The 13,534-nt window shown below is 35.4% G+C and overlaps 1 protein-coding gene across 3 annotated transcripts; it reads right to left on the bottom strand.

Annotated features, from left to right (window-relative positions):
• Positions 1–3,475: 3,475 nt before the first annotated feature.
• LOC121257692 (ABC transporter G family member 29-like) lies at positions 3,476–13,235 on the bottom strand. 3 transcript variants are annotated; one of them, XM_041158860.1, is made up of 22 exons: positions 13,173–13,235; positions 12,521–12,909; positions 11,210–11,419; positions 10,857–10,941; positions 10,581–10,740; positions 10,388–10,464; positions 10,245–10,298; positions 9,699–9,789; positions 8,998–9,299; positions 7,890–8,488; positions 7,445–7,605; positions 7,215–7,324; positions 6,921–7,074; positions 6,670–6,825; positions 6,405–6,580; positions 5,949–6,281; positions 5,491–5,865; positions 5,276–5,409; positions 4,956–5,183; positions 4,659–4,830; positions 3,990–4,244; positions 3,476–3,863 (listed from the first exon to the last, which is right to left on the bottom strand). In XM_041158860.1, the coding sequence occupies exons 2-22, from the start codon at positions 12,898–12,900 to the stop codon at positions 3,591–3,593; spliced, it is 4,485 nt and encodes a 1,494-aa protein (XP_041014794.1). In that variant the 5' UTR covers positions 12,901–12,909; positions 13,173–13,235; the 3' UTR covers positions 3,476–3,590. The 3 variants fall into 3 exon arrangements, with proteins under 3 accessions (XP_041014794.1, XP_041014800.1, XP_041014786.1); XM_041158866.1 differs by having other exon boundaries at positions 13,094–13,215; XM_041158852.1 differs by lacking the exon at positions 13,173–13,235 and having other exon boundaries at positions 12,521–13,074.
• Between the last annotated feature and the right edge of the window lie 299 nt (positions 13,236–13,534).

Below are 13,534 nucleotides of genomic sequence, written 5' to 3' on the forward strand. Positions count from 1 at the left end.
GAAAGAAATGTTTTTTAATGTATTTGTGATTTTTTAAAATGTTTAAAAGAATTTAAAAAGTATTTGAAAAAATAAATACAATTTACGCTATCACTATAATACAGGATGGCGCTAGCATTCTCTATGTTACAAGTCCTTAAAATTATGTTAGTGCATTCTTACATTGGGTAATTCAATTTTTAATATGATGATTTTTTATCTCCCAAGCCAGTGATTTTTTTCGTCGTCTTCCTCTCGTTTTATCAGAATGTTTTTATTATTAAAAATTAATAATTACCTAACAATTAAGGGTATAATGATCTCATTAACTTGCCTTACCTTACAGACGTGAACTCTTTTTAAGTAGCCGTAGGATTGCTTTCCTTCGAGATCTGCACAGAGGGTCTGTCCTCTTCGCTGCTTTCACCTAAGATACTCCACCGTAAAACTCATGGCCTTAGGCCTGGCTCTGGCTTGGGAGTCTTCTTTTTCATTGCCAACATCGCTGGGTATGTATATAAGTACAGATAGTACTATTATATATGAGAACTATTATATATAAAAATAAATTTATAAATTGACGTAATTTTATAAGATTTTTTAAATTTATTTTATAATAAAAATAATTTTATAATTTGACGTATCACATCAAATTATGTCAGTTTATAAATTTATTTTTGTGTAATTCTAGTTAAAGTATTTTCTATAATATATATATATATATATAGAGCCCTTTTGTTCAACTGTACGCTTCTTTATGTTTTTTGTTCTTTATAAATTAACTTTTTTCACATTTGATCTTCGTACTACTGACTCATTAATATCGAGTAGTAATCGATAAATTGATTAGGGTTATGGTTTTAATTCAATAGGAATAAATTTAATTTGAAATTTTTGCATTTTGGGACATGATCAGTTACTATCATAGAAAAATGCTGACACGCATTAGTCTTTATTTTGTTATATAATAACCATTACAGTAGAAATATTTATTTGTTTAGACAAAACATTTCGTCAAAATAATAATTATGGACTAATAATTGCCACAAATGGAGTGGTAATGTAGAAGCGGACATAGTGGACTCCAAATTCATACTTGGCAGTGATTGAAACACATGAGCAGACAACTGCCAGAAACAGTAGCACGACAACCCACGTTGTAAACGGGGCAATACTGCTCGACTTTTCTGTTCTTTGATGATTTGGCATCTATCTCCGGGTACTAACACCAATCTTTTATGTCACGTGGGGTGATCCCAGCCTCTTAGGTTTCATGAAGGATAAGGTGACGTGCACACATCCTTTTCATGGGTGTCACAATTTTGACCCTTCAAATCAAATTAATAGTGGACGTCTGAAAGATATCGCAAGTGGAACCAATTTCACTGCAAGATCGATGTGGCTTGCATGGGTGGTGCTACAGTGCTGCTCACTTCCTCAACTTGCCTCTTTATGTATATATATTATTACTGTATTTTAATTTTTTTAAAATATTAAAAAAAATAAAAATAAAACAACCTAACATTTTCCATGCATTAATTGTTATGAATAAGAAAACTTAAAACATATAGTAGTATGTTAAGTAAATTATTGATTAATGTGATAGTCTTGTGTCACACTAGATTGTAAAATGGTTTAAGGAACACTCTACATAAATGCGAACAAACGAATTTTAACCCTATAATTTGATTTAAAAATAAAAAATGAATATGAGTTTTTGTAGTTGAAATTACTCATAGTTCTTATATTTGAATAAAATATAATGATTATATGCGTATAGGAGAACAGGAGAAGATGGATCGAGGAAAGGTGCCACACAAAAGCTTTTCTAGGTAGGTGGGGAAGGGAGAAGCCATCATGACAATGTGGGTGCGAGAATTCAAAACGGTAGTTGAGAGTAGCCATGAAGATGTGGGTCACATTTCTTTTGTTTTGTGGATAATAGGGGTGAGGGTACGTACGTAGGGAGTTATTTTCGGGATGAAACCAGCGAGTGTGAATGGGATGGAAGGATCAGGACATGGGAATGCTTCTTGTCCGCGCATGGAGACCATACTCAAAAGCATTACCACATATATATATATATATATAATATTTATATATATGTATGGCATTAATGTAACGTCGATAATAACTAAGCTTCCTTTGTCTATCGTCCACAGAATACTAATTGGACCCACGATTCCTCTACCTGTCTTCTCCCTTAATTTTCAGCCTTAGCATCTGAAACACGTTGGAGAACCCTACTCATCATCTAAAAAAAAACAGCCATTTACGTACTTAAAACAGACTACTCCTTACACAAACACGAAGAGGGGCACATAAATAAGCCTTAATTTGGATATTAAGAATATTTCAGATGATCTATAAATAATAACAAGATTAATAATAGTGAATAGTTTTTAAATAATAGTGAAGTAGTCTGAATATATATGAAAACAGTTATGTTTCCAAACAAATCCTAAGTTTCTCCCAATTTAATGTTATGGTTTTATTAAATTTTAATGAGTATTGAATCAATGCATGTTGCGGCCTTTAACAGGTCCTTGTCCATTGGACTTGCTTTTTATTGATGAACTTTACACTACACACTATTCTATGATATAATTTGATTTGTAATATTTAAATTTTAAAATTTATATTTTAAATCAAATTATGTTATAGTATAAAGATTTTAAATTGAATTATTGTTTTATAGTAATTGTTTTAAATAATAATTATAACAATGCCTTCGGTGGGGAGACCTTATCTGCTTGCTTGCCATTTGCGAAAATTCTGAACCATCTTCACGCTTTTCGGTAAAAGCACACGACTTTCTAACAACGTGGGTAAAGATTAGAAAGGATTACTTGTAATTTGACTCCTAGTCCTACCTATGTAATTATATGTATTCCGACGCGATGAGCTAATGGGAGTAAGAAAGTTCTATTCATCATCCTTATTATTTATCTTTTTATATTTTTTCTTTAGCAAAGCGTGTAGTATATAAGGACAATGAAGAAGAACTCTGGGAGTAAATATCAAGATGATCTTTTAATTTAGTTCCTGATAAAGGGATAATTTCAATGGTAGAGAGTGTTTGGTTTGGACTTTAATTAGACTTCGACGTTTGAACGGTTCAGCGGCGTCCACTCGCAGCCTCCGTCGTGGGAGAATTATCAACACAACAACTGTGTCGGTCAGAAAGAACATAATAAATAACATGTTTCTTAATTTCATCTGCCAATTAAGTGGTGGCATAGTTTGTCTTTGAGTTTATATATATACGGAAAACTCTTATAGCTCCAAGTTTGCTTTTGTTTTGAGCGATTTCCGGCGAGCGAGAATGCGTTCTTAATTTTCTTGGGCGAGATTGCTTGAGTTAAGCCGTCTTGACTAGTACTCTTGAGCCCCAATTTTCAGTCCTCGGATGATGATCTTTCGGATATTGATCATCTTTCTTAGTATTCAACACATGCTTCTTTAAATAACAAACATCCTAAAGATTCCTAAAAAATGAAAACTCAAACCTTATACAATTGCCATTCTTTTTTCAATCGCGGATGGCTTCTGTTTTCTATGTACAGAGTTGATTAATCTACTTGATCGAGAATTTCTTTCAAAATTATCTTCTATCTCATCTGGAAGTTCAGAGTCTTTATGCAGTAGGCATACATTGATGCGAAGAAGACCGTGAAGCCAACCAAAACTCCACCAACTGGACCCATGAAACTGGGATCATACCCGAAATGGTTTTCTACATACCACTTAACAGTGGGGTCAGGCGCCATTCCTGGTACTTTAATGGTGTCCTCCACATCACCATATTGGGACACAATCAATCCATAAACAGTCCACGCTACTGGGCAAACCCAGTAATACCAGATCCACCACTTCGGAATTCTCTGAAATTTTAAACTCCAACGAAATATGTGTCAAAATGCATGCTCAAGTTATTCTCATGAAGTTTTTATTTACACAAAAAATTATTTGAAAGCACGAGTGCCTGTGATAATAGAAATGCTACTTACGGGTTTTGGGATAAAGAACCCTGAGAAAAGATTGAAGAGAGCATAGAAAGCTGCTGCAAAAACGGATGCTACTTGATGGTTTGGTGTGATGGAAACGGTCATCATGCCGTAGTATGTGAAGTAGAGGAAAGAGAAGAAGGAGACGAAGAAAAACCAGAAGAATTTTGCGGCTGTCCATTGAAAGCTCACCATGGCATACACAATAAGTGTATAATATGTTGTTTGGACAAACACGTATGGAATTTCGGCAATCACCTGCATATCAAATACTCAGAATTATATTTTTTTTTGTTGAAAAGAGTGAACAGAGTTGTGCCAATTGATTGGCACCTATAGAAAGTTCTCTTTGTGAAAATAGGGCTGGATGCTCTTTATTGGTTGGAAAAATTTGATTACTTATATAAGAAGTGGATTCTCCTAGAAAACTTTGAATCATAGAAATCAAAGACAATTTACGACATCTGCAACAATCTTCTGACATCCACACTTTTTTTTATAGTACTCTACCATACAAAGCTCAAGCTTATAGTGATCTATTGTGTGAAAGGAAATTTAGAAATTTTGTAGATGAAGATGGCTGATGAACTCATTTAGAAATGCTCAAGGATCCCTAGTTCGATACTCAAAAAGAGAAAGCATGATAATTTTCTAATATAAAATCCCTCCAACCTGTGCAAGGGCATAAGGCAATGCAGAGTACATCCCGGCAGCTCTTTCTCGATAAAACACCGTTCTTTCAACAGATATAATTGGTTGTACTGTGGCACAGTTATTAATTCCTACAAACAGTACAGCAGCATACATTGCTCCAATGATCATAGAAAGATCAGTTGCACTCTCCCTACTCCATAGAACATTCAAGACATTGAGAAAATTAGCTGTAAGAATGATCAAGTCTCACTTATTTTGAGAATAAAATTTAATGAGGTAGTTCAGATTATTGTATAAGGAAACGGAAAAAAACACCTTTTAGTCCCCACTTTCCAGAAAATTGTCCCCACCATGAGGGCTGAAGCCAAGGTGAAAAAGAATCTGACAAGGTTATAATCCGGACTTCTCCAATAAGTCCACCATTGCTTCCAAAAGCAAGATTTGAACTGCCCCCATGTGGACTGAGAATATTGACTAGAAAAATACAGGTCTCTTGCCCCAGGTCTTGGTGCACTTAACTCTTTCACCAAGGACTTGTTTCTCCTGCAAATGAACGCATAGCCTAGCTTAAAATCAATAATCAATATAGACACTCATAAACAGTTAGCATTCCTAGGATTTATATCTCGACTTACTTATACAAGGATGATGATTTGTAGAGTTCAGCGAAGTCAATTCCTTGCCTGACTTCAGCTGCTACTGAGCTCACTTCGAGCATCCATGTTGCCGGGTTGTACTTTTCTTTAATTTTTGAGACTCCATGAATTGCCTGCGAAATGAGCACACAATCACATAATGCATTCCGCTGTTTGTAACTATTAATTAAACGCAGAAAAGAAAGATAAAATACCTCAAAATATTCAATGATTTTGTGAGAATTCCGACCCAAAGGTCCAGAGTAGATCACTTGTCCTCCTCTCTTCATCAGTAGTAACTCATCAAAGGCTTCAAAGATATCAATGCTAGGCTGGTGAATGGTGCACACTACTGTTCTTCCAGTATCCACTGTGTTTCTCACAGTCCTCATGACAATGGCTGCTGCCCTTGCATCAAGACCTGAAGTTGGTTCATCCATGAAAATGATCGAGGGATTAGCAACAAGCTCAACGGCAATGGTCAACCTCTTTCTCTGTTCTGTTGACAATCCTGTAATTCCTGGAAGCCCCACTATTGCATCCTTGAGATTGTCTAGTTCTACCAATTCCATAACTTCATCAACAAATATCTGGAAAGTTGAAACCCAGGAACAAATTGTTTTAGCTCCTAACCATTGCCAAATACATGGTTTGAAGCAATTATAGTTCTTACCATCTTTTCCTTATCGCTGACTTCTTTAGGGAGTCGAAGGAAAGCTGAGTATACCAAGGATTCTCGAACTGTGACTTGTGGCGAGTGGATATCATTTTGTTCACAGTAACCAGAAATTCTTGCAAAGGTTTCTTGTTTCTTAGGAAATCCGGAAATTCTAATATCACCTTCAATGTAACCACCTGTCTTTCTTCCTGCTAAAACATCCATCAACGTTGTCTTTCCAGCTCCACTAACTCCCATAAGTGCTGTCAAGATCCCAGGCCTAAATGCACCAGTTACTCCCCGAAGTAATTGGAGTCTGTCCTCTGCTACTCCTTGATCCTTCATTTCCTGTCAGAAACAAAAAAGCTCGTGGTAAAGGTAGCTCTAGCTGTAATCTTATAAGAACCAATATACGTTCACACAATGTCTTTTAAGGTATAGAGAAAATGAAAGATGAAAAATGCTTCTTACAGGGGGCATTTCCACATAGTAATTCACATCGTCAAAGGACATTGCCAGAGGTGTAAATGGAAGAACCATTCCTCTCTTAGGAGCAACACCGTTGGAAGCCTCAAGAGCTGAATCAGCATTTTTACTTATTCCATTGCTGTTAGATCGGCTGCTCATTCGACGGATTTCCATTTCTCCTGAGAGAATTTTATTCATGTGAGGAACCAAATAAAATCGTGCTAATTCATGTAGATGTTAATATTGCATGTATTGCCTTGTTGCATACTTGTATTGTTCTCATCAGACGAAGACAGTGATCGAGAAACTGATTTTTTGTTTGACGTGGGCCTTCTGAGTCTTGGTTCTTCCTTTGACTGTTCTTGATTATTTTCCATCTCTTTTGCAGCATCTTCAGATATTATTGCTTGCGGCTTTCCGAATGCTAGTAACATAAGCAGGGGAAAAGTAAGAACTGTCATCCAAAAGAAATTGAAATATTAATATCAAATAGACCCTTGAAAAGAATGTTGTTCTCACGGTCAAGATACATAAGAGTAAACGTGAACAGGATGTTAAAGAGAACTGCAAATCCCAGAAGTGCTCCTGTGCCAATCCAGAACCAGTTTCTTTCAGGGAAAACTTCGAAGTTCTCAAGTACTGCCACACCTAATCTGGTTGCATTGTCTGAAGCCTGCAGCAGAATCAAGTATAGCTCAAAAACTTGCACCCTTTAGAGAGCCATAAGCATAGCTCTCCTAACTTCTTGTTCTTTTATGAACTTATTTCCATATGCTTCTTAATATATGCGTCGAAGGCCTAGTTTTAGCATACCAGTTTGTTCATCCACCTGGGAGCAAACATTTCATTTACAGAAATGGCATTGAAAGCATATGTCAAAGGTGAAATCCAGTAGCCCCACACCCACCAGTTTGGAATTTGACCTATTGCAGTAAAACAAAGTCTGAATTAGTACATCAAACTGGTAATGTAGCTCTATTTGAATAGGTTTTGACTACTTTGGCATCTGGCGCTTCAAAGCTTTGTTCTTTTTTAATACCAACCTTTAGGAATAATGAAACCTCCAAGTAGGAAAACAAGGAGCAAAGTGAGAGATCCGCCAGTATTGGCGATGATCATACTCCTACAGACAGCAGCTGTGAGCCTAAAGATCCCAGAGGCCATTTGTTGGACCAAAAATATTAACATTAGTTGCTTGAAAAACCTGCCATGGAATTGAGCTCACTTGTCAAACACTTGCTTAGTTTCACCAAGTTTCCCACAAAAAGAAGAAAAGAAGAGAAAAATAAAGAAATAATTATATATCCTTAAATGAACTCTTAATGTGACACTTGTAAAGATAATCAAATACTAATTCTGCTTTAGGCTCAGATCATGGAAATGAGAAGGGAACAATTGTACAATTACAATAATCTATAGATTTCAAAGATAATCAATTACTAATTAATCCAGAACGAGATGATGAAATATTGAATTTATTAAAATTACCTGCTTGCTTCGGGTGCAAATCCAATGGTGTAGTATGTCACGACCATCCAAACAATAGACTCAAGAACAGATATAGGAATTCCCAGCAACACAGTTGGCAGCGTGTAAGTCCAAGCAGGGTGGAAGAGTAAGTCTCTATGCTTGTAAAATACAGGAAGCCTAGCAATGATCAGTGAGAGCTCAGCAAAACCATTGAACATGTTAATGATCATGGAAAACAGAAGCGCCCCAACATATAGCGCCCCATCTTCTTCATTCCTAGTGTGCATTCGAGTCCTTAAAAACATAGTGGATGCTATGACTGCCACGATGACAATTTGGATAGTCTTGAACACATAGAAAAAGGAATTCCTCTTCATCAACAGCCATTCTTTGTCGAAGCATGCCTTCAGGAGTTCCATTTTTGGGACTGAATATTTATTGAAGACTAGCGCTGCTCTATGGCTATGGGCCTTGTCGTAAGGCACTGATAAATCGTTTTCAAGCTGCTTGCCCACATGGAACTTCTTGAACTGGCTTGCGAATTCGGAAACCGATATGTATCGGTATGGTCTTGTTCTATCAGCCCAGTACTGCTCTTGGTCCTTCCTCGACGTAACCTGAATGCAGTATACATGGCACCATATTGGTATAGACACGACTAAGTTTAATTTTGTTCATATTATGCCTATCACACAACCTCGTTATTTCATAACTTCAAAGAAAAATAGGAATATTTTAGTCAAATCATACAAAAGTAATCACACATAAATTAATATGATTTGTTAGATTATAAATTAGTTATTTTTATTAAAAATTAAAACATCTATCATGTTAATTTGTAAGATTATTTTTATCTAATTTATTTATAGATGTACCGAAGAAGATAATTGGGCTAATGACAGTCCAATTAGACTGAATGTGCCAATAATTATAAAATAATTCTACATATAACTGTGAAAAGTACGTAGACACTGCGTAATCGCTTAGAAAAAATGTAGGATCTATTATTAAGAAATAAATTTTTTTACGTGAATCTCATATTTTATTCACTCTTTTCAAAACGATTACGCAGCAGTTGTATAATTTTCACTTGTAAATATTTTTTCTAATGGTGATAGATATTCACCTCTTGCAAGAAATCGGCAGTGCCCTTTCTCTCAGGGCACCTAAAGCCACAGCTTTCAAAGAAGTCGAGAATGTGCTCCCGTGGGCCCTGGTACACAATCTGGCCCTCCGATAAGAGAATGATGTCGTCGAAGAGGTCGAACGTCTCCGGAGCCGGCTGGAGTAAGGACATTAAAATGGTGGCCTCCGTTAGATGGACGATCTGTTGCAAGCATTTCACAATTTGGTATGTCGTGGAGCTATCAAGACCCGTTGATATCTCATCCATGAACAGTGTCTTTGTGGGTCCAACGATCATCTCTCCTGTATTTACAAGTTTGTGACATAATTACAACCAAAATTAGGACTACGGATCACCCATTTTAATAACAGAGTGAAAAGTATCTGATTATTCCTAATTAATGGTTAATTTGGGCCTTAGCCTGAAAAAAGCAGAAATGTCACATTGGATTTGGATGCTTTTTGAGAAGGTAGGTGGTGACAATTTACAACTTATCTAAAAAATTAAATTACTTTATTTATATTTTAATACTTTTATTGCATGAATCCAGCATGTAAAATATTTAAATTAAAATGAATAATAAATATCTTATACAAAATGAGTTAGTAAAATTGATGGATTTAAATTTTAATTATATATATTTAGTTTATAATAATGACAAATGGAGTATAAATTTATATATATATATATAATTAATTAACCTGTGGTTACTCGTTTTTTCTGTCCACCCGATATCCCTCGTTGCATTTCATCTCCAACAATGGTGTCCTTGCATATGTCAAGCCCTAATATCTGTTCCGTTCCATTCAATATGAACCAAAAAAAAAAAAAAAAAAACGACACATTATTAATTAAGCTACCTAGAAATGGCAATTCATGTCATTAAGCACAAAGTTGGACAAGTATAGTTCTAATGCTTTGTGCAAGTTGAGAGGTTGCTTAATTGATTAGACAGTGACTCGAAACATGCTAAAAACTAGGGAAAGTGTCAAAAAACCAACGTGCCAAGAGGTCCCAAGTCTCCACCAACACTACTTGCAAAGAAGGTGAGCGGAAAATCTTGACGATCGAATTGAAAACTTGGAAAGAATTTGGCGAGTTGTTGCAATTTGAATGGCTCAAAACTTCAAAAGTCATAGACTGGAAACTTCTTTATGACCATACAAAGAACTTGAGGCCAAAAGGGGGAAGAAAATAAGTGAGGGAAGCATGCGTTGTACGTGTACACATAGATAGATATGACTTACTCTTAGAGTGTAGTCGGTAATTAGACTGCTCTCAACTCCTTCCATTGCGGTAGCCTAATTATAAGGAGAAGTAATATAAGAATAATAAATTATTTTGTATATTTTGCATATATATATATATATATATATATATATGTATTCACCTTCATGTAAAGGTCAACTTCAGCCTCTGGAAAAATGCCTTCGTCCCTTTCCCTTCTTGCAAGTTCACTTAAGAGTTCTATATATATGATAAAAACATACAATTTATTAATCAAGGTGTTATCAGTTTTATAAGAAGAAAGAATATTCGATTAATTAGTTTAAGTTTTAGGAAAAAGATCAATTAATTAATACCATATCGAGTCCCAACCCCCTGGCACCTTGCCGAGAAATCTAGAGTTTCTTTCACAGTCATTTCTCCGATATGAACATCATTTTGGCTAATGTATGCGGATGTCTTCTTAGGCACAAATTCATCGAGCCTATAGCCATTGTAACTGATTTCTCCTCTAACCTGTTCCAGGGATCATTATTAATTTTCATTTGGAGAAATCCATAAGATATTTTGTTCTATTTTTTTTTTTTATTTTAAATTGTCATGAGAGACTCATGAGATGGTGTTCTAATTACCTTTAAGTTTGAGTCCAATTTTCCGGCCAATGCCAACAAAAGGGTTGTTTTCCCTGAGGATGGAGGTCCCAACAGTAGGGTCATCCTATATATATAACAACACAAACAAGGGTTACATCAAAATATACGATTGGTATAATTGAAAACAAGTGTACGCTCAACTGATTGATTATGGTCACATCATGTGGAGTTCACTCCAAGAAATAATGAATTCTCTTACTTACTAGATTGTACAAATCCCACCTGCTTGAAGATGACTGGTTTTAAACACAATTGGAGGAGTACGTACCAGGTTCTAATTAGAAACCTTAATTTGTAAATATATATATATATATATATGTATATATGTATACCTTGATGGTTTAATAATTCCAGTGGCATCCTTGAGAATTGTTAATTTTGTTCTCTTAGCGAGTCTAATCCCAAGCAAACCAAGAGTCGATTCCGCAACATTCCGTGCAACATTTGGTAGAGTGGGAAGAGCCCTTGTGCCGACATAGCAATCGGCCTCAACCGTCAAATGCTCAAACCTAACTTCAACAGTAGGGAGTAGGATTCCAACCCTGAAATTAATTACATGAAAAGCTGTAAAAAATTAGAGAGGAGTTGGGGTAGAAAATATTGCACCTAGCTAGTAAATTAGCACATGTGGTATTGACTAGATCGAGTCGACTAGCTAGGCTGAGTTCACACACAAGTTCCATGCAACTCATCATGAGTCACCGGCCAGTAAAAGGACAACTTTTAACATATACAAGAGTACTGTGAAAGTCTTCGACTTCGGATTCAACGAAGATAGGACCATGTCAAAGATATTGTCTTAATCGCATGTTAAACAAATTAAAACCATACAAATAGATTCCCTTCAAACTATATCAAACTGCATGAAAATGAAGATCTACGAGCGATCGTTTATTATATGGGAAGAAAAGAACGGGACAATTACATAAATACAGAAGCGTATCAACTAAGACAAATAAATGGGAAAAGAAAGTGAGTTAGGTCATTTAATTAGTTCTCTGCTTGCCTTGCAAGGTATATTCTGGCCTGCTAGTACTAGCAGTCCTAAGAAAATGACTTGAAGTTGTTTTGTTTCATCACATCTTGTAACATTGTTTTGGCCGCTGCAGAGCACTTCAAGATAAATAGAAAACGTGATTCATGTCATGATCATAAGCTGCCCGTCAATTTGTCTCTAATGTATCCCAAATTTACTCAAATATTCCATTTAGTTCTCTGTTCCAATATCGCATGAAACTATTATTTTTTCAAAATATAAATTGAAAGTGTTAGATTTATACAAGAATCTTATAGAAGCGATTTTTATAAAATGATTACGTTTGAATTAATGTATTAGACCCTACTTTATAATAAAAAAGTGTTGCACAGTCTGGTACATCATCAAAACATAATAATTTAAATCTTACTTTAAGAGAATTGATATGTACAAATTTTAAATAGACAAGTTCTTGTAAAAAAATGAATTTTATTTTAAAAAAGTGTAAGAAAACTATTTTTTATTAGTGGAGTCTATTTTTTTAGAAATGACTTTACGAGATTTATCTATTTGACCTTATATCTAACATTACTTATCTATATACATATACATATATATATATATATATATATATATATATATATAAAAGAAGTAAAAGAAAACTTACTTATCAATTCTGTTTCTGAATTTCTTTAAGAACTTCTCATTATCTTCCTCTGCAACCTTAAATATCCTGTCTATGAATTTTCGCCTTTCATTCATATCTAGCTTTCGAACATCCACTTCCTTGTGCAACGCTTGGTTTGCACGAGGCTCATTGTCCATATAAGATTTGATGATACCTGTTCTTAGACGATCATACGTCGGTAACTTCTCTATGGCAGCCCATGTTAGAGCTTCTTCATCTTCGTCAACATGACTGTTGCGGCGAGAGTGCCTAGCACCTGCAAATACATCTTCCATGCTCCAACTTTTCCTGCTCATGCTTCTACTAAAGCTATGGCTCACCCGCCTTTCCGGGCCTTTTGCTTTCTCCGTTCCATCCATCTTCTTCTTCTGATGAGTTTGCGGAAGCCGGAACATGCCCAGTTCATAATTTTGTGGAATGGAAACTATAGTTAGAGTGGAAACGTAGAGTAAAAAAGAAAAAACGAAGTCCGCTTTTTTTTTTTTGTTTTCTGAAAAAAAAGATGAGAAATGAAATGAAATGAAACTTATGTAATTAGAAAAAGGTAAGCACCGTGAACTATCGATTCAGTTCATGAGGAGAGTTTTCACATTAATGGTGAAAGCAGAGGGATGAAAGAAAGCACATATACTTATAAATTGGGTTCCTTGAATTACAAGGACCGAAAATGAAGCTGAATTCTTCAACAACTATTGGAAATGTCCCGCTCTCTAATCCTTGTGGAGAGAGAGAGAGAGTTTTCGAATCCACTACAACTAAGACCAAGTTGATGGTATTTATAAAATGTATGTGACAGAGTTGGTAAAAGCCGAGAAGGGCGAGAAATGGCCAGAATGTTTTAATTTTTATGAGTGATCGGCCGTGCCCACTTCGATCCCTTCGTTTTCTTGAAATTTCGTTGATGTGGATATCTATAGACGTATGCTGCATGTATGCATATGTCATACTAGATTTTGTTTGTTTTGGCCAAATTTTGAGGTTCTCTGTTAATTC

Source organism: Juglans microcarpa x Juglans regia, chromosome 1D, assembly GCF_004785595.1.
Source record: "Juglans microcarpa x Juglans regia isolate MS1-56 chromosome 1D, Jm3101_v1.0, whole genome shotgun sequence".
Taxonomy (NCBI): Eukaryota; Viridiplantae; Streptophyta; class Magnoliopsida; order Fagales; family Juglandaceae; genus Juglans; species Juglans microcarpa x Juglans regia.